The sequence below is a fragment of the Schistocerca serialis genome, unplaced genomic scaffold (assembly GCF_023864345.2).
Source record: "Schistocerca serialis cubense isolate TAMUIC-IGC-003099 unplaced genomic scaffold, iqSchSeri2.2 HiC_scaffold_1417, whole genome shotgun sequence".
In the NCBI taxonomy this organism is placed as follows: Eukaryota; Metazoa; Arthropoda; class Insecta; order Orthoptera; family Acrididae; genus Schistocerca; species Schistocerca serialis.
In genome coordinates, this window is record NW_026047644.1 from 17962952 (window position 1) to 17983764 (window position 20813).

The 20813-nt window shown below is 40.6% G+C and overlaps 1 protein-coding gene across 1 annotated transcript; it reads right to left on the reverse strand.

Annotated features, from left to right (window-relative positions):
• Nucleotides 1-2031: 2031 nt before the first annotated feature.
• LOC126442983 (trichohyalin-like) lies at nucleotides 2032-5351 on the reverse strand (the record flags this gene model as incomplete). Its single annotated transcript, XM_050090832.1, has 3 exons — nucleotides 2032-2082; nucleotides 2848-5203; nucleotides 5263-5351. Coding segments are annotated over 3 exons (2496 nt in total), but the record flags the coding sequence as incomplete, so codon positions are not given.
• Nucleotides 5352-20813: the final 15462 nt, after the last annotated feature.

Below are 20813 nucleotides of genomic sequence, written 5' to 3' on the forward strand. Positions count from 1 at the left end.
CACTCACGACAACATACCATACCTTTGCTCCCTTATACTTATAACACCACCACACTCACGACAACATACCATACCTTTGCTCCCTTATACTCAACCACATAACACATGAAGCTGTTTCAGAGATAGCATTCCAGTCTCCGAATTCGTCCTTTCACTCTGGCACCTCTCTCCATCGGCTTACCTCCGCATTCGCTTTACCCATAAATCATTCTGCTAAACACCAACTTAGAATTGCGACATTTCATCTAAGAACAAAAAATACACAAATTAATCAACCTGCAAAATAACTGTACACATTCTTGGTACCGTTTTGATTGGTTATACTGGTACCAGGCTTCAACAACAACAAAAAATATTATTTTTTTGCCCAATCGCAAATGTTATGCTAAGAATTAGATCTTACACTTATATTACATCTTACGTCAGTATTCCACAATGTTCACCATCTGGGTCTCATACTCCCTTTACGTCCTTTCACATTGTGCAGTTGTCCTCATCTCTTCATTCGTATTTCGCCTCTCCGTCCGTCCATTACTCCATCATTTCCTGGTCTTCCTTCGCCATTCGCATCAATCTCTATTGCAGCATACACAGGTCTCTCTGTAACATACATCTAAGACATCTCCACATTATTCAGTTCTACTCACCTTTATTTACCACTATTTCATCACGTCGAATCTCTATTTATTAATCACACTGCTTCACGTCGCTTCTTCCCTTACCTATCACCTTTATCCACTACTATTTATCACGTCGCTTCTCTATCTACCATCTTTATTCCCTCATAAATCATCAAGTCGTTTCTGCTTGATCCTTATTCATACGACAAAAAATACGTACATACACCACTCTGTCGACTCCTGTTCATGACTCATTTGACCAGTCTATTCCGTCATACTTCCTGACATCCCGCCTAAAAATTCTTATGTTCGATTTTGACCCTGCACAACGTTACACACCACAAATAAATACACTATCTACCATAAATTGCCTACTTTAGATCTATCCTTAACTTTTCCATAATTTGATGTTTATTGGCATTATTACATAACATTTTAGCAACTGGTTTCTTTGAGGAAACAGTCCTTTTTACATTACTGTTCGAAATAAAAATTTGCAAATTTTGCTCTGAGAGACCAGCCTAACAGATGCCATTACTGGTGTTTTATTCCCTGATCAGAAGTATGGTATTTGCATTCCTACATGTCAGTAGAGTATGTCCGCTACATAGATAATTTTCAGTGCCAGCTGCATGTGTTTTAAGGCAAGATGCTAAGGGCTGATATGTTGGATTTGTTTCTCCTATCCATTAATATATTACGACAAGAAAGAAATACCAGGATTCCATGCTCTCCTGTCATTCTGATAGTTTCTGCCGTTCCTATCCTCGACTCTGTCTGACCTATGAGTCGTGTCTCCGTTCACGATATTGCTCTCATTACCCAATTCTTGTAATAAGTGCCGGAGTGACGCGGAATCGTCTAAGCCTCTGCCTGCCATCACTATATCTCTGCGCAATCTCACTGGCAACTTCGTCATACAGATCCTAATGAGCTCCCCAGGTTCGTATGGCACATCCAAATATCTATTTCGTCTCAGCATTTCCTGATAGCACGCCACTGGATCTCTTATACTACCTTCGTTACAATTTGGCATCATCAATATGCTTTGCTTAACCTGGTCCTGCTTACTTTTCGACCAGAATTCATTTAAAAATTTGTCACATAACATCTTGTAGCTTCTACAGTCTTTAATAACTTCCTGCATTTTCGCTCTAGCCTCGTCCCTCAAATGGTTACACACAAACTTCATTTTTAGGAGCGGTCCCCACGATGAAGGTAATGAATCTTGAAATTGAGACAGCCACAGGCATGGATGTTGGTAATTATCAGGATCCGGAAAACAAGTGTACGTTTGTACCGACACGAAGTGTCTCCTACACTCTTCTTCCGCATTTATGTTTTCCGACCTTGGGCTATACCCAGTTGGGTTTGCCACCTGTTTTATCCGACACAACCGTTCTTCTAACTCTCTGAGTTCGTCATCCTCTTTCTGCCTATTTTCGATTTTTGAATTTATCTCACTCTCCCTCCGCAGTCTACCTGGTGGTGTTTCACCTTCGCTTCTGCACGCTAATTGCAACTGTGCTAGTTCTTCCCTATGTTTCCTATTTGTTTCTAATTGTGCCTCTTTAAACTGTAATAGTGATTGTATCTCCTCCTGGTCGGCATAAACCTCTCGCTGCGTACTGTCAGAGCCTGTTTCGCCTCTTATACTGATCTTTTCTACATCTGCGCTAATCGTATTCATTCTGACCACTACCTCCGCAACTTCATCCCTGTGTTTATTTAGCGCCATTTCCTGCCGTGTGACTTGAGCTTCCACGCTGTCTAATGCCCCTCGTTTATCTGCAAGTAAGTCCTCCACTATCTCTTTGATTCGCTCATCCGGCCACACGCCCCTATGTTCTGTAATATCGCTTTCTATTGCACTTATTCGTACCTCCAAATTATTGGCCTTTTCTTTCACAGCATCACATTCTTGCTGCACCGCATCCAGATTCTTCTCCCCCTCATCTAACCGATTATTAACTGCAGACAGACGCTCATCGATAACTGTGTGTAGCTTCCTCATTGCCTCTTTATTTCCCTTATCAATTGCTTCCAATCTCTCCTTAGCCTCCCTATCTCTCTCCTTAGCCTCCCTATCTCTCTCCTTAGCCTCCCTATCTCTCTCCTTAGCCTCCATATCTCTCTCCTTAGCCTCCCTATCTCTCTCCTTAGCCTCCCTATCTCTCTCCTTAGCCTCCCTATCTCTCTCCTTAGCCTCCCTATCTCTCTCCTTAGCCTCCCTATCTCTCTCCTTAGCCTCCCTATCTCTCTCCTTAGCCTCCCTATCTCTCTCCTTAGCCTCCCTATCTCTCTCCTTAGCCTCCCTATCTCTCTCCTTAGCCTCCCTATCTCTCTCCTTAGCCTCCCTATCTCTCTCCTTAGCCTCCCTATCTCTCTCCTTAGCCTCCCTATCTCTCTCCTTAGCCTCCCTATCTCTCTCCTTAGCCTCCCTATCTCTCTCCTTAGCCTCCCTATCTCTCTCCTTAGCCTCCCTATCTCTCTCCTTAGCCTCCCTATCTCTCTCCTTAGCCTCCCTATCTCTCTCCTTAGCCTCCCTATCTCTCTCCTTAGCCTCCCTATCTCTCTCCTTAGCCTCCCTATCTCTCTCCTTAGCCTCCCTATCTCTCTCCTTAGCCTCCCTATCTCTCTCCTTAGCCTCCCTATCTCTCTCCTTAGCCTCCCTATCTCTCTCCTTAGCCTCCCTATCTCTCTCCTTAGCCTCCCTATCTCTCTCCTTAGCCTCCCTATCTCTCTCCTTAGCCTCCCTATCTCTCTCCTTAGCCTCCCTATCTCTCTCCTTAGCCTCCCTATCTCTCTCCTTAGCCTCCCTATCTCTCTCCTTAGCCTCCCTATCTCTCTCCTTAGCCTCCCTATCTCTCTCCTTAGCCTCCCTATCTCTCTCCTTAGCCTCCCTATCTCTCTCCTTAGCCTCCCTATCTCTCTCCTTAGCCTCCCTATCTCTCTCCTTAGCCTCCCTATCTCTCTCCTTAGCCTCCCTATCTCTCTCCTTAGCCTCCCTATCTCTCTCCTTAGCCTCCCTATCTCTCTCCTTAGCCTCCCTATCTCTCTCCTTAGCCTCCCTATCTCTCTCCTTAGCCTCCCTATCTCTCTCCTTAGCCTCCCTATCTCTCTCCTTAGCCTCCCTATCTCTCTCCTTAGCCTCCCTATCTCTCTCCTTAGCCTCCCTATCTCTCTCCTTAGCCTCCCTATCTCTCTCCTTAGCCTCCCTATCTCTCTCCTTAGCCTCCCTATCTCTCTCCTTAGCCTCCCTATCTCTCTCCTTAGCCTCCCTATCTCTCTCCTTAGCCTCCCTATCTCTCTCCTTAGCCTCCCTATCTCTCTCCTTAGCCTCCCTATCTCTCTCCTTAGCCTCCCTATCTCTCTCCTTAGCCTCCCTATCTCTCTCCTTAGCCTCCCTATCTCTCTCCTTAGCCTCCCTATCTCTCTCCTTAGCCTCCCTATCTCTCTCCTTAGCCTCCCTATCTCTCTCCTTAGCCTCCCTATCTCTCTCCTTAGCCTCCCTATCTCTCTCCTTAGCCTCCCTATCTCTCTCCTTAGCCTCCCTATCTCTCTCCTTAGCCTCCCTATCTCTCTCCTTAGCCTCCCTATCTCTCTCCTTAGCCTCCCTATCTCTCTCCTTAGCCTCCCTATCTCTCTCCTTAGCCTCCCTATCTCTCTCCTTAGCCTCCCTATCTCTCTCCTTAGCCTCCCTATCTCTCTCCTTAGCCTCCCTATCTCTCTCCTTAGCCTCCCTATCTCTCTCCTTAGCCTCCCTATCTCTCTCCTTAGCCTCCCTATCTCTCTCCTTAGCCTCCCTATCTCTCTCCTTAGCCTCCCTATCTCTCTCCTTAGCCTCCCTATCTCTCTCCTTAGCCTCCCTATCTCTCTCCTTAGCCTCCCTATCTCTCTCCTTAGCCTCCCTATCTCTCTCCTTAGCCTCCCTATCTCTCTCCTTAGCCTCCCTATCTCTCTCCTTAGCCTCCCTATCTCTCTCCTTAGCCTCCCTATCTCTCTCCTTAGCCTCCCTATCTCTCTCCTTAGCCTCCCTATCTCTCTCCTTAGCCTCCCTATCTCTCTCCTTAGCCTCCCTATCTCTCTCCTTAGCCTCCCTATCTCTCTCCTTAGCCTCCCTATCTCTCTCCTTAGCCTCCCTATCTCTCTCCTTAGCCTCCCTATCTCTCTCCTTAGCCTCCCTATCTCTCTCCTTAGCCTCCCTATCTCTCTCCTTAGCCTCCCTATCTCTCTCCTTAGCCTCCCTATCTCTCTCCTTAGCCTCCCTATCTCTCTCCTTAGCCTCCCTATCTCTCTCCTTAGCCTCCCTATCTCTCTCCTTAGCCTCCCTATCTCTCTCCTTAGCCTCCCTATCTCTCTCCTTAGCCTCCCTATCTCTCTCCTTAGCCTCCCTATCTCTCTCCTTAGCCTCCCTATCTCTCTCCTTAGCCTCCCTATCTCTCTCCTTAGCCTCCCTATCTCTCTCCTTAGCCTCCCTATCTCTCTCCTTAGCCTCCCTATCTCTCTCCTTAGCCTCCCTATCTCTCTCCTTAGCCTCCCTATCTCTCTCCTTAGCCTCCCTATCTCTCTCCTTAGCCTCCCTATCTCTCTCCTTAGCCTCCCTATCTCTCTCCTTAGCCTCCCTATCTCTCTCCTTAGCCTCCCTATCTCTCTCCTTAGCCTCCCTATCTCTCTCCTTAGCCTCCCTATCTCTCTCCTTAGCCTCCCTATCTCTCTCCTTAGCCTCCCTATCTCTCTCCTTAGCCTCCCTATCTCTCTCCTTAGCCTCCCTATCTCTCTCCTTAGCCTCCCTATCTCTCTCCTTAGCCTCCCTATCTCTCTCCTTAGCCTCCCTATCTCTCTCCTTAGCCTCCCTATCTCTCTCCTTAGCCTCCCTATCTCTCTCCTTAGCCTCCCTATCTCTCTCCTTAGCCTCCCTATCTCTCTCCTTAGCCTCCCTATCTCTCTCCTTAGCCTCCCTATCTCTCTCCTTAGCCTCCCTATCTCTCTCCTTAGCCTCCCTATCTCTCTCCTTAGCCTCCCTATCTCTCTCCTTAGCCTCCCTATCTCTCTCCTTAGCCTCCCTATCTCTCTCCTTAGCCTCCCTATCTCTCTCCTTAGCCTCCCTATCTCTCTCCTTAGCCTCCCTATCTCTCTCCTTAGCCTCCCTATCTCTCTCCTTAGCCTCCCTATCTCTCTCCTTAGCCTCCCTATCTCTCTCCTTAGCCTCCCTATCTCTCTCCTTAGCCTCCCTATCTCTCTCCTTAGCCTCCCTATCTCTCTCCTTAGCCTCCCTATCTCTCTCCTTAGCCTCCCTATCTCTCTCCTTAGCCTCCCTATCTCTCTCCTTAGCCTCCCTATCTCTCTCCTTAGCCTCCCTATCTCTCTCCTTAGCCTCCCTATCTCTCTCCTTAGCCTCCCTATCTCTCTCCTTAGCCTCCCTATCTCTCTCCTTAGCCTCCCTATCTCTCTCCTTAGCCTCCCTATCTCTCTCCTTATTATCTCTATTGATTGCTTCTAATCTTTCGTTAGTTGCTTCAAATCTTTCCTTAGTCTCCCTATTCATCGCTTGTAAAAACTGCAGTATCACATCGTTATTTCCTACTTTCGACGCGCTCACCTCGTTCGCCTGAGAAACGGTAGCTTCGCTAAGGGTAGCTTCACTTTCACTGAATACCTGACCTAGTCCCGAGCCCGCGTCGTCGGGAAAAGCCCGCATTTGTGGACAAAGCCCGCCGCATAAAGGTTCCCCTTGCAGCGGTCCACTGAACAATACAGCCCCTTCGGAGCGTTTGTCTTTCTCGCTCATTAACCCATGGTCAACAGCTACTTCCTGCTGCACTGCTACGTCCACCCCAGAATCGCTATTCTCCATGGTGGCTACACTTTTCGACTGCGACCTAGTTACTACGGACCTTACGCAAAAAAATTATGAAACGATCTTCCAGCCTTGTGCGATATAGCAATTAATTACATAAAATAAAATAAAATAAAAGATCCTCACCAATCCAGAAAGAATTTGCAAACAGAAAAAATTTTACTTCTTAACGCTATCACAATACATTCCATATAAAAAATCATAACAGCAAACCCTAACAACAAAATATCCTAACAAAAACGATCCTGGCAAAGGAATCCTGGCAACAAATTAAATATCCAGGTAACAAAATTATCGTGGCAAAAAACGGAATCCTGGCAACAAATTAAATATCCAGGTAAAATTATCGTGGCAAAAAATGGAATCCTGGCAACAAATTAAATACCCAGGTAACAAAATTATCGTGGCAAAAAATAACGGAATCCTGGCAGGGTCGAAATTATGAGAGGCACCCACTTGCCTTTCTCATACTGTGGCATCAAGCAGTCAGGCCTACAAGATGTGTGGTTTGCCAAGCGAGTGGAATCTTCCTTAATTTATCGAGCAACATGAATTCTCGTATCTTACTATTTAGTTACAAATTATCCTCCTGTATGAATAATACGCAACGGAAACACGCATCTGACTATCAGTGATTTATAGAACTCTGACTGTACACTACGCACTGGCAATACCACATTTACCTTTTGTCTTTGATTTAACGGCTTTTATATAAATTCGGGACATTACGATAACATACAACTTAATGAAAAAGGCCTCCAATCTCTTTCTTTTCACTATTTGATTTATTCCTAAACACACAAATTCTAGAACCTACAACAAAATCACATGAGAAATTCCGCCCAGTGGGCATGGCTTTACGTTAGTGAATCTCTATACTATGGTCTCGTAATCTATTTACCGCAACAGTGCACTCCCTGGATCGGATGGTGGATCTTTTATTATACCTCACACTTCGCCTCTCACAATAATCCTCACGAAACTTTCCTCCAGATCGAGCGATACAGAAGGAACAGGCATACCCACAAATCTTTCGAAACTACCTTGCTACTCCCATGCAAAACACACATACCCAAATTACAAGACATACACAACACAACAATATGAAATATTACACAAAGAACGGTTACAACTTCATCACTTTCCGCTTTCCCACTTCAATCAATATTTATCCCAGTTTCACACGACACTGCCCCACTTTGTAATTTCTACTTTCCTAATGTGAACTCTGGAGATAAACGCACGTCTTCCTGTGCAATGCAAGCCATGTGGCGTTGCTGGAAAAACGGCCGACTCACCTTGATTCTCTCTGAGTTTAAATTCAGCGTCACACGGAATGATATTTCTTAAATACTTCAACTTATGATACACACGCTATTTCTTAAATATTTCAGCTTATTGTACACACGCTATTAATTCTTAAATATTTCAGCTTAAGCTCACGGAAGTATCTCAACTTATATCTACACGTGGGCTCTTTGTGACTGTTGGTTTACTACAATCCCCTTAAAATTACCTGCCTCACTTTGTAATTTTCCCCACAAAAGGTCCTGTGAACGAGAAATTATTAATTCTAACTACTCTTAAATATTCCACATCCATACCATGCCTCCACTCTTTCATCACGGAGCACAACAAAAAAAACAGGTCTTTACAGCAGAAGGTTCAGCGGCAGAGGGCTGGAACATGGCCGTATTCTCATTCTCTCGCACCTCTCTCGAAGTGGGAGAAGCACCTTGCTACCTTATTGGTCAGCCACATTTCAGACGCTCAAAGCTCTGGTAACTTCCATCTCTTTGGTCTCACCAAAGGTAGCCAAAGTATCGACTCAAAGATGATCATATATTCCGATTCACTATCTGTGGTTAGCAGACGACCATACATTCATTCCTTTCACAGATCTCACCAAACTGGATGTAGGGATTTATTTTGAGGGTGTGCACATGTGATCAATTAAATAAATAAATTGTCATTCTTTCCCACACTGGTATCCGGCTTCGCTGTGATAATTGAAATTGAGTTACTTTTACACAAAAAATGTGTTGTTCTGACAAGACTTTCGTACCGATTTTCAATGTTGGGCGGTACTGTACCCTTTCACTATAACTAGTGTCACAGGAATGGTTCATAGCATAGACACTAAGAAGAGTCAGTTATCTTGTACTTAAGTCCGCATTGTGCCTATTGTATTTAATTCCGATGCAATTTCTGTGTTTCATCGTCAATAAGGAGGTCAGACGGATACAGTAAACCTGAAGTGATTCATCGGAATCTATAACTAGTGTCACAGGAATGGTTCAAAACATAGACAGAAAGAAGTCAGTTTTCATGTACTTAAGTCGGCATTGTGCCTTTTGTATATAATTCCGATGCAATTTCAGTGTTTCAACGTCCATAAGAAGGTCAGAGGGATACAGTGAACCTGAAGTGAAGCATCGGAATCCATAACTAGTGTCACAGGAATGGTTCAAAACAGACATTAGGAAGAGTCAGTTTTATTGTACTTAAGTCGGCATTGTGCCTTTTGTATTTAATTCCGAAGCAATTTCTGTGATTCATCGTCAATAAGAATGTCAGAGTGATACATTAACCTGGAGTAAAGCATCGGAATCTGTAAGTAGTGTCACATGAATGGTTTAAAACGTAGACAGTAAGAAGAGTCAGTTTTGTTGTACTTAAGTCGGCATTGTGCCTTTTGTATTTAATTCCGGTGCCATTTCTGTATTCATCGTCAATAAGGTCAGAGGGATACAGTAATTCTGAAGTGAACCATCGGAATCTGTAACTAGTGTCACAGGAATGGTTCAAAACATAGACTGTAGGAAGAGTCAGGTTTCTTGTACATAAATAGGCATTGTGGCTTTTGTATTTAATTCCGATACAATTTCTCTGTTTCATCGACAATAAGAAGGTCAGAGGGATACAGTAAACTTTAAGTGAAGCTTCGGAACTATAATTAGTGTCACATGGATGGTTCAAAACATAGAGTGTAAGAAGAGTCAGTTTCCTTGTACTTAAGTTGGCATTGTGCCTTTTGTATTTAATTCCGATGCAATTTCTGTGTTTCATCGTCAATAAGAAGGTCAGAGGGATACAGTAAACCTGAAGTGAGACATCACAATCTATAACTAGTGTCTCATGAATGGTTCAAAACATAGACAGTAAGAAGAGTCAGTTTTCTTGTACTTAAGTCGGCATTGTGCCTTTTGTATTTAATTCCGAAGCAATTTCTGTGATTCATCGTCAATAAGAAGGTCATAGGGATCCAGTAAACCAGGAGTAAAGCATCGGAATCTATAACTAGTGTCACGTGAATGGTTTAAATCATAGACAGTAAGATGAGTCAGTTTTCTTGTACATAAGTCGGCATTGTGCTTTTTGTATTTAATTCCGACGCAATTTCTCTGTTTCATCGACAATAAAAAGGTCAGAGGGATACAGTAAACCTTAAGTGAAGCATCGGAAACTATAATTAGTGTCACATGAATGGTTCAAAACATAGACAGTAAGAAGAGTCAGTTATCTTGTTCTTAAGTCGGCATTGTGACTTTTGTATTTAATTCCGGTGCAATTTCTATGTTTCATCGTCAACTAGAAGGTCAGAGGGATGCAGTAAACCTGAAGTGAAGCATCGGGATCTATAACTAGTGTCACAGGATTGGATCAAAGCATAGTCAGTAAGAAGAGTCAGTTTTCTTGTACTTTTGTCGGCATTGTGCCTTTTGTATTTAATTCCGATGCAATTTGTGTTTCATCGTCAATTAGGTCAGAGGATACAGTAAACCTGAAGTGAAGCCTCGGAATCTATAACTAGTGTTACAGGAACTGTTCAAAACATAGACAGTAAGAAGAGTCAGATTTCTTGTACTTAAGTCGGCATTGTGCCTTTCGTATTTAATTCCGATGAAATTTCTGTGTTTCATCGTCAATAAGAAGGTCAGAGGGATACAGTAAACCTGAAGTGAAGCATCGGAATCTATAACTAGTGTCACAGGAATGGTTCAATCATTGACAGTAAGAAGAGTCAGTTTTCTTGTACTTAAGTCGGCATTGTGCCTTTTGTATTTAATTCCGATGCAATTTCTGCGTTTCATCGTCAATAAGATGGTCAGAGGGATACAGTAAACCTGATGTGAAGCATCTAAATCTATAACTAGTGTCACAGGAATGGTTCAATACATAGACAGTAAGATGAGTCAGTTTTCTTGTACATAAGTCGGCATTGTGCCTTTTGTATTTAATTCCGATGCAATTTTTGTATTTCATCGTCAATAAGAAGGTCAAAGGGATACAGTAAACCTGAAGTGAAGCATCGGAATCTATAACTAGTGTCACATGAATGGTTCAAAACATAGACAGTGAGAAGGGTCAGTTTTCTTGTACTTAAGTCGGCATTGTGCCTTTTGTATTTAATTCCGATGCAATATCTGTGTTTCATCTTCAATAAGAATGTCACAGGGATACAGTAAACCTTAAGTGAAGGATCAGAAACTATTATTAGTGTCACATGAATGGTTCAAAACATAGAGAGTAAGAAGAGTCAGTTTTCTTGTACTTAAGTCGGCATTGTGCTTTTTGTATTTAATTCCAATGCGATTTCTGGGTTTCATCCTCAATAAGAAGGTCAGAGGAATACAGGAAACCTGAAGTGAACCATCGGAATCTATATCTAGTGTCACATGAATGGTTGAAGCATAGAGAGTAAGAAGAGTCAGTTTTCTTGTACTTAAGTCGGCATGGAGCCTTTTGTATTTGATTCCGATGCTATTTCTGTGTTTCATCGTCAATAAGGTCAGAGGGATACTATAAAACTGAAGTGAAGCATCGGAATCTATAACTAGTGTCACATGAATGGTTGAAGCATAGAGAGTAAGAAGAGTCAGTTTTCTTGTACTTAAGTCGGCATTGTGCCTTTTGTATTTAATTTCAGATGCAATATCTGTGTTTCATCGTCAATAAGAAGGTCAGAGTGATACAGTAAACCTGAAGTAAAGCATCGGAATCTATAAATAGTGTCACATGAATGGTTCAAAACATAGACTGTAAGAAGGGTCAGTTTTCTTGTACTTAAGTCGGCATTGTGCCTATTGTACTTAATTCTGATACAATTTCTGTGTTTCATCGTCAATAAGGTCAGAGGGATGCAGTAAACCTGAAGTGAAGCATCGGAATCTATAACTAGTGTTACAGGAATGGTTCAAAACATAGACAGTAAGAAGAGTCAGTTTTCTTGTACTTAAGTCGGCATTGTGCCTTTTGTATTTAATTCCGTTGTAATTTCTGTGTTTCATCGTCAATAAGAAGGTCAGAGGGACACACTAATCCTGAGGTGAAGCATCGGAATCTATAACTAGTGTCACAGAAATGGTTCAAAACATAGACTGTTGGAAGAGTCAGTTTTCCTGTACCTAAGTCGGCATTGTCCTTTTGTAATTAATTCCGATGCAATTTCTGTGTTTCATTGTCAATAAGAAGGTCAGAGGGATACAGTAAACCTGAAGTGAAGCATCGGAATCTATAACTAGTGTCACAGGAATGGTTCAAAACATAGACAGCAAGAAGAGTCAGTTTTCTTGTACTTAAGTCGGCATTGTGCCTTTTGTATTTAATTCCGATGCAATTTCTGTGTTTCATCGTCAATAAGAAGGTCAAAGGGATACTGTAAACCTGAAGTGAAGCATCGGAATCTATAACTAGTGTCACATGAATGGTTCAAAACATAGACAGTGAGAAGAGTCAGTTTTCTTGTACTTAAGTCGGCATTGTGCCTTTCGTATTTAATTCCGATGAAATTTCTGTGTTTCATCGTCAATAAGAAGGTCTGATGGATACAGTAAACCTGAAGTGAAGCATCGGAATCTATAACTAGTGTCACATGAATGGTTCAAAACGTAGAAAGTAAGAAGAGTCAGTTTTCTTGTACTTAAGTCGGCATTGTGCTTTTTGTATTTAATTCCAATGCGATTTCTGCGGTTCATCGTCAATACGAAGGTCAGAGGGATACAGTGAACCTGAAGTGAAGCATCGGAATCTATATCTAGTGTCACAGGAATGGTTCAAAACATAGTCAGTAAGAAGAGTCAGTTCTCTTGTACTTAAGTCGGCATTGTGCCTTTTTTATTTAATTCCGATGCAATTTCTGTGTTTCATCGTCAATAAGAAGGTCAGAGGGACACACTAATCCTGAGGTGAAGCATCGGAATCTATAACTAGTGTCACAGAAATGGTTCAAAACATAGACTGTTGGAAGAGTCAGTTTCCTGTACCTAAGTCGGCATTGTCCTTTTGTAGTTAATTCCGTTGCAATTTCTGTGTTTCATCGTCAAGAAGGTCAGAGGGATAGAGTAATCCTGAGGTGAAACATCGGAATCTATAACTAGTGTCACAGGAATGGTTCAATACATAGACAGTAAGAAGAGTCAGTTTTCATGTACTTAAGTCATCATTGTGCTTTTTGTATTTAATTCCGATGTGATTTCTGCGTTTCATCGTCAATAAGAAGGTCAGAGGGATACAGTAAACCTTAAGTGAAGCAGCGGAAACTATAAATAGTGTCACATGAATGGTTCAAAGCATAGAGAGTAAGAAGAGTCAGTTTTCTTTTACTGAAGTCGGCATTGTGCCTTTTGTATTTAATTTCCGATGCAATATCTGTGTTTCATCGTCAATAAGGTCAGAGGGATACAGTAAACTTGAAGTGAGGCATCGGAATCTATAACTAGTGTCACAGGAATGGTTAAAAACATAGACAGTAAGAAGAGTCAGTTTTCTTGTACTTAAGTCGGCATTGTGACTTTTGTATTTAATTCTGATACAATTTCTGTCTTTCATCGTCAACAAGAAGGTCAGAGGGATGCAGTAAACCTGAAGTGAAGCATCGGAATCTATAACTAGTGTCACAGAAATGGTTCAAAACATCGACTGTTGGAAGAGTCAGTTTTCCTGTACCTAAGTCGGCATTGTCCTTTTGTAATTAATTCCGATGCAATTTCTGTGTTTCATCGTCAATAAGAAGGTCAGAGGGATAGAGTAATCCTGAGGTGAAGCATCGGAATCTATAACTAGTGTCACAGGAATGGTTAAAAACATAGACAGTAGCAAGAGTCAGTTTTCATGTACTTAAGTCGGCATTGTGCCTTTTGTAATTAATTCCGATGCAATTTCTGTGTTTCATCGTCAATAAGAAGGTCAGAGGGATACAGTAAACATGAAGTGAAGCATCAGAATCTATAACTAGTGTCACAGGAATGGTTCAATACATAGACAGTAAGAAGAGTCAGTTTTCATGTACTTAAGTCATCATTGTGCTTTTTGTATTTAATTCCGATGTGATTTCTGCGTTTCATCGTCAATAAGAAGGTCAGAGGGATACAGTAAACCTGAAGTGAAGCATCGGAATCTATATGTAGTGTCACAGGAATGGTTCAAATCATAGACAGTAAGAAGAGTCAGTTTTCTTGTACTTAAGTCGGCATTGTGCCTATTGTATTTAATTCTGATGCAATTTCTGTGTTTCATCGTCAATAAGACGGTCAGAGGGATACAGTAAACCTGAAGTAAAGCATCGGAATCTATAACTAGTGTCACAGGAATGGTTCAAAACATAGACAGTAAGAAGAATCAGTTTTCTTGTACTTAAGTCGGCATTGTGCCTTTTTTTTTTAACTCCGATGCATTGTCTGTGTTTCATCGTCAATAAGAAGGTCAGACGGATACAGTAAACCTGAAGTGAAGCATCGGAATCTATAACTAGTGTCACAGGAATGGTTAAAAACATTGACAGTAAGAAGAGTCAGTTTTCTTGTTCTTAAGTCGGCATTGTGCCTTTTGTATTTAATTCCGATGCAGTTTGTGTGTTTCATCGTCAATAAGAAGGTCAGAGGGATACAGTAAACCTGAAGTGAAGCATGGGAATCAATAACTAGTGTCACAGGAATGGTTCAAACATTGACAGTGAGAAGAGTCAGTTTTCTTGTACTTAAGTCGGCATTGAGCCTTTTGTATTTAATTCCGATGCTATTTCAGTGTATCATCGTCAATAAGAAGGTCAGAGGGATACTATAAAACTGAAGTGAAGCATCGGAATCTATAACTAGTGTCACATGAATGGTTCAAACATAGACAGTAAGAAGAGTCAGTTTTCTTGTTCTTAAGTCGGCATTGTGCCTTTTGTAATTAATTCCGATGCAATTCCTTTGTTTCATCGTCAATAAGATGGTCAGAGGGATACAGTAAACCTGAAGTGAAGCATCTGAATCTATAACTAGTGTCACAGGAATTGTTCAATACATAGACAGTAAGAAGAGTCAGTTTTCATGTACTTAAATCGGCATTGTGCTTTTTGTATTTAATTCCGATGTGATTTCTGCGTTTCATCGTCAATAAGAAGGTCAGAGGGATACAGTAAACCTGAAGTGAAGCATCGGAATCTATATGTAGTGTCACAGGAATGGATCAAATCATAGACAGCAAGAAGAGTCAGTTTTCTTGTACTTAAGTCAGCATTGTGCCTTTTGTATTTAATTCCGATGCAATTTCTGTGTTTCATCGTCAATAAGAAGGTCAGAGGGATACAGTAAACCTGAAGTGAAGTATCTGAATCAATAATTGGTGTCACAGGAATGGTTCAAACATTGACAGTGAGATGAGTCAGTTTTCTTGTACTTAAGTCGGCATTGAGCCTTTTGTATTTAATTCCGATGCAATTTCTGTGTTTCATCGTCAATAAAAAGGTCAGAGGGTTACAGTAAACCTGAAGTGAAGCATCGGAATCTATAACTAGTGTCACAGGAATGGTTCAAAACATAGACTGTAGGAAGAGTCAGTTTTCTTGTACTTAAGTCGGCATTGTCCTTTTGTAATTAATTCCGATGCAATTTCTGTGTTTCATCGTCAATAAAAACGTCAGAGGGATACAGTAAACCTGAAGTGAAGCATCGGAATCTATAACTAGTGTCACAGGAATGGTTCAAAACATAGACAGTAAGATGAGTCAGTTTTCTTGTACTTAAGTCGGCATTGTGCCTTTTGTATTTACCTCCGATGCATTCTCTGTGTTTCATCGTCAATAAGAAGGTCAGAGGGATACAGTAAACCTGAAGTGAAGCATCGGAATCTATAACTAGTATAACATGAATGGTTAAAAACATAGACAGTAAGAAGAGTCAGTTTTCTTGTACTTAAGTTGGCATTGGGCCTTTTGTATTTACCTCCGATGCATTCTCTGTGTTTCATCGTCAATAAGAAGGTCAGAGGGATACAGTAAACCTGAAGTGAAGCATCGGAATCTATAACTAGTGTCACAGGAATGGTTCAAAACATAGACAGTGAGAAGAGTCAGTTTTCTTGTACTTAAGTCGGCATTGAGCCTTTTGTATTTAATTCCGATGCTATTTCTGTGTTTCATCGTCAATAAGAAGGTCAGAGGGATACTACAAAACTGAAGTGAAGCATCGGAATCTATAACTAGTGTCACATGAATGGTTCAAACATAGACAGTAAGATGAGACAGTTTACTTGTACATAAGTCGGCATTGTGCCTTTTGTATTTAATTCCGATGCAATTTCTCTGTTTCATCGTCAATAAGAAGGTCAGAGGGATATAGTAATCTTGAAGTGAAGAATCGGAATCTATAACTAGTGTCACAGGAATGGTTTAAGACATAGACAATAAGAAGAGTCAGTTTTCTTGTACTTAAGTCGGCATTGAGCCTTTTGTATTTAATTCCGATGCTATTTCTGTGTTTCATCGTCAATAAGAATGTCAGAGGGATACTATTAAAATGAAGTGAACCATCGGAATCTATAACTAGTGTCACAGGAATGGTTCAAACATAGACAGTAAGATCAGTCAGTTTTCTTGTACATAAGTCGACATTGTGCCTTTTGTATTTAATTCCGATGCAATGTCTCTGTTTCATCGACAACAAGAAGGTCAGAGGGATACAGCAAACCTTAAGTGAAGCATCGGAAACTACAATTAGTGTCACATGAATGGTTCAAAACATAGAGAGTAAGAAGAGTTAGTTTTCTTGTACTTAAGTCGGCATTGTGCCTATTGTATTTAATTCTGATGCAATTTCTGTGTTTCATCGTCAACGAGAAGGTCAGAGGGATACAGTAAACCTGAAGTGAAGCTTCGGAATCTATAACTAGTGTCACAGGAAGGGTTCAAAACATATACAGTAAAAAGAGTCAGTTTTCTTGAACATAAGTCGGCATTGTGCCTTTTGTATTTAATTCCGAAACAATTTCTGTGTTTCATCGTCAGTAAGAAGGTCAGAGGAGTACAGTAAACCTGAAGTGAAGCATCGGAATCTATAATTAGTGTCACAGGAATGGTTCAAAACATAGACAGTAAGAAGAGTCAGTTTTCTTTTACTTAAGTCGTCATTGTGCCATATGAATTTAACTCCGATGCAATTTCTGTGTTTCATCGTCAATAAGAAGGTCAGAGGGATACAGTAAACCTGAAGTGAAGCATCGGAATCTATTACTAGTGTCACAGGAATGGTTCAAAACATAGACTGTAAGAAGAGTCAGTTTTCTTGTACTTAAGTCGTCATTGTGCCATATGAATTTAATTCCGATGCAATTTCTTTGTTTCATCGTCAATAAGAAGGTCAGAGAGATACAGTAAACCTGAAGTGAAGCATCGGAATCTATAACTAGTGTCACAGGATTGGTTCAAAACATAGACAGTAAGAAGAGTCAGTTTTCTTGTACTTAAGTCGGCATTGTGCCTTTTGTAACTAATTCCGATGCAATATCTGCGTTTCATCGTCAATAAGAAGGTCAGAGGGATACAGTAAACCTGAAGTGAAGCATCGGAATCAATAACTAGTGTCACAGGAATGATTCAAACATTGACAGTGAGAAGAGTCAGTTTTCTTGTACTTAAGTCGGCATTGAACCTTTTGTATTTAATTCCGATGCTATTTCTGTGTTTCATCGTCAATAAGAAGGTCAGAGGGATACAGTAAAACTGATGTGAAGCATCGGAATCTATAACTAGTGTCACATGAATGGTTCAAACATAGACAGTAAGATGAATCAGTTTTCTTGTACATAAGTCGGCATTGTGCCTTTTGTATTTAATTCCGATGCAATTTCTGTGTTTCATCGTCAATAAGAAGGTCAGAGGGATATAGTAAACTTGAAGTAAAGAATCGGAATCTATAACTAGTGTCACAGGAATGGTTCAAAACATAGACAGTAAGAAGAGTCAGTTTTCTTGTACTTAAGTCGGCATTGTGCCTTTTGTATTTAATTCCGATGCAATTTCTGTGTTCCATCGTCAATAAAAAGGTCAGAGGGATACAGTAAACCTGAAGTGAAGCATCGGAATCTATAACTAGTGTAACATGAATGGTTAAAAACATAGACTGTAAGAAGTCAGTTTTCCTGTACTTAAGTCAGCATTGTGCCTTTTGTATTTAATTCCGATGCAATTTCACTGTTTACATCGACAATAAGAAGGTCAGAGGGATACAGTAAACCTTAAGTGAAGCATCGGAAACCATAATTAGTGTCACGTTAATGGTTCAAAACATAGAGAGTAAGAAGAGTCAGTTTTCTTGTACTTACGTCGGCATTGTGCCTTTTGTATTTAATTCCGATGCAATTTCTGTGTTTCATCGTCAATAAGAAGGTCAGATGGATACTATAAACCTGAAGTGAAGCATCGGAATCTATAACTAGTGTCACAGAAATGGTTCAAAACATATACAGTAAGAAGAGTCAGTTTTCTTGTACTTTAGTCGGCATTGTGCCTTTTGTAATTAACTCCGATGGATTCTCTGTGTTTCATCGTCAATAAGAAGGTCAGAGGGATACAGTAAACCTGAAGTGAAGCAACGGAATCTATAACAAGTGTCACAGGAATGGTTCAAAACATAGACAGTAAGAAGAGTCAGTTTTCTTGTACTTAAGTCGGCATTGTGCCTTTTGTAATTAATTCCGATGCAATTTCTGTGTTTCATCGTCAATAAGAAGGTCATAGGGATGCAGTAAACCTGAGGTGAAGCATCGGAATCTATAACTAGTGTCACAGGAATGGTTTAAACATTGACAGTGAGCAGAGTCAGTTTTCTTGTACTTAAGTCGCCATTGAGCCTTTTGTATTTAATTCCGATGCTATTTCTGTCTTTCATCATCAATAAGAAGGTCAGAGGGATCCTATAAAACTGAAGTGAAGCATCGGAATCTATAACTAGTGTCACATGAATGGTTCAAACATAGATAGTAAGATGAGTCAGTTTTCTTGTACATAAGTCGGCATTGTGCCTTTTGTATTTAATTCCGATGCAATTTCTCTGTTTCATCGACAATAAAAAGGTCAGAGGCATACAGTAAACCTTAAGTGAAGCATCGGAAACTATAATAAGTGTCACATGAATGGTTCAAACCATAGAGAGTAAGAAGAGTCAGTTTTCTTGTACTTATGTCGGCATTGTGCCTTTTGTATTTAATTCCGATGCAATTTCTGTGTTTCATCGTCAATAAAAAGGTCAGAGGGTTACAGTAAACCTGAAGTGAAGCATCGGAATCTATAACTAGTGTAACATGAATGGTTAAAAACATAGACAGTAAGAAGAGTCATTTTTCCTGTACTTAAGTCGGCATTGGGCATTTTTTATTTAATTCCGATGCAATTTCTGTGTTTCATCGTCAATAAGAAGGTCGGAGGGATACAGTAAACCTGATGTGAAGCATCGGAATCTATAACTAGTGTCACAGGAATGGTTCAAATCATAACAGTAAGAAGAGTCAGTTTTCTTGTACTTAAGTCGGCATTGTGCCTTTTGTATTTAATTCCGATGCAATATCTGTGTTTCATCTTCAATAAGAAGGTCATAGGGATGCAGTAAACCTGAGGTGAAGCATCGGAATCTATAACTAGTGTCACAGGAATGGTTGAAAACATAGACAGTAAGAAGAGTCAGTTTTCTTGTACTTAAGTCGGCATTGAGTCTTTTGTATTTAATTCCATTGCAATTTCTGTGTTTCATCGTCAATAAGAAGGTCAGAGGGATACAGTAATCCTGAGGTGAAGCATCGGAATCTATAACTAGTGTCACAGGAATGGTTCAAAACATAACAGTAAGAAGAGTCAGTTTTCTTGTACTTAAGTCGGCATTGAACCTTTTGTATTTAATTCCGATGCAATTTCCCTGTTTCATCGACAATAAGAAGGTCAGAGGGATACAGTAAACCTTAAGTGAAGCATCGGAAACCATAATTAGTGTCACGTTAATGGTTCAAAACATAGAGAGTAAGAAGAGTCAGTTTTCTTGTACTTACGTCGGCATTGTGCCTTTTGTATTTAATTCCGATGCAATTTCTGTGTTTCATCGTCAATAAGAAGGTCAGAGGGATACAGTAAACCTGAAGTGAAGCATCGGAATCTATAACTAGTGTCACAGGAATGGTTCAAAACATAGACTGTAGGAAGAGTCAGTTTTCTTGTACTTAAGTCGGCATTGTCCTTTTGTAATTAATTCCGATGCAATTTCTGTGTTTCATCTTCAATAAGAAGGTCAGAGGGATATAGTAAACATGAAGTAAAGCATCGGAATCTATAAATAGTGTCACATGAATGGTTCAAAACATAGACTCTAAGAAGAGTCAGTTTTTTTGTACTTAAGTCGGCATTGTGCCTATTGTATTTAATTCTGATGCAATTTCTGTGTTTCATCGTCAACGAGAAGGTCAGAGGGATACAGTAAACCTGAAGTGAAGCTTCGGAATCTATAACTAGTGTCACAGGAAGGGTTCAAAACATAGACAGTAAAAGGAGTCTGTTTTCTTGAACATAAGTCGGCATTGTGCCTTTTGTATTTAATTCCGAAACAATTTCTGTGTTTCATCGTCAGTAAGAAGGTCAGAGGAGTACAGTAAACCTGAAGTGAAGCATCGGAATCTATAATTAGTGTCACAGGAATGGTTCAAAACATAGACAGTAAGAAGAGTCAGTTTTCTTTTACTTAAGTCGTCATTGTGCCATATGAATTTAACTCCGATGCAATTTCTGTGTTTCATCGTCAATAAGAAGGTCAGAGGGATACAGTAAACCTGAAGTGAAGCATCGGAATCTATTACTAGTGTCACAGGAATGGTTCAAAACATAGACTGTAAGAAGAGTCAGTTTTCTTGTACTTAAGTCGTCATTGTGCCATATGAATTTAATTCCGATGCAATTTCTTTGTTTCATCGTCAATAAGAAGGTCAGAGAGATACAGTAAACCTGAAGTGAAGCATCGGAATCTATAACTAGTGTCACAGGATTGGTTCAAAACATAGACAGTAAGAAGAGTCAGTTTTCTTGTACTTAA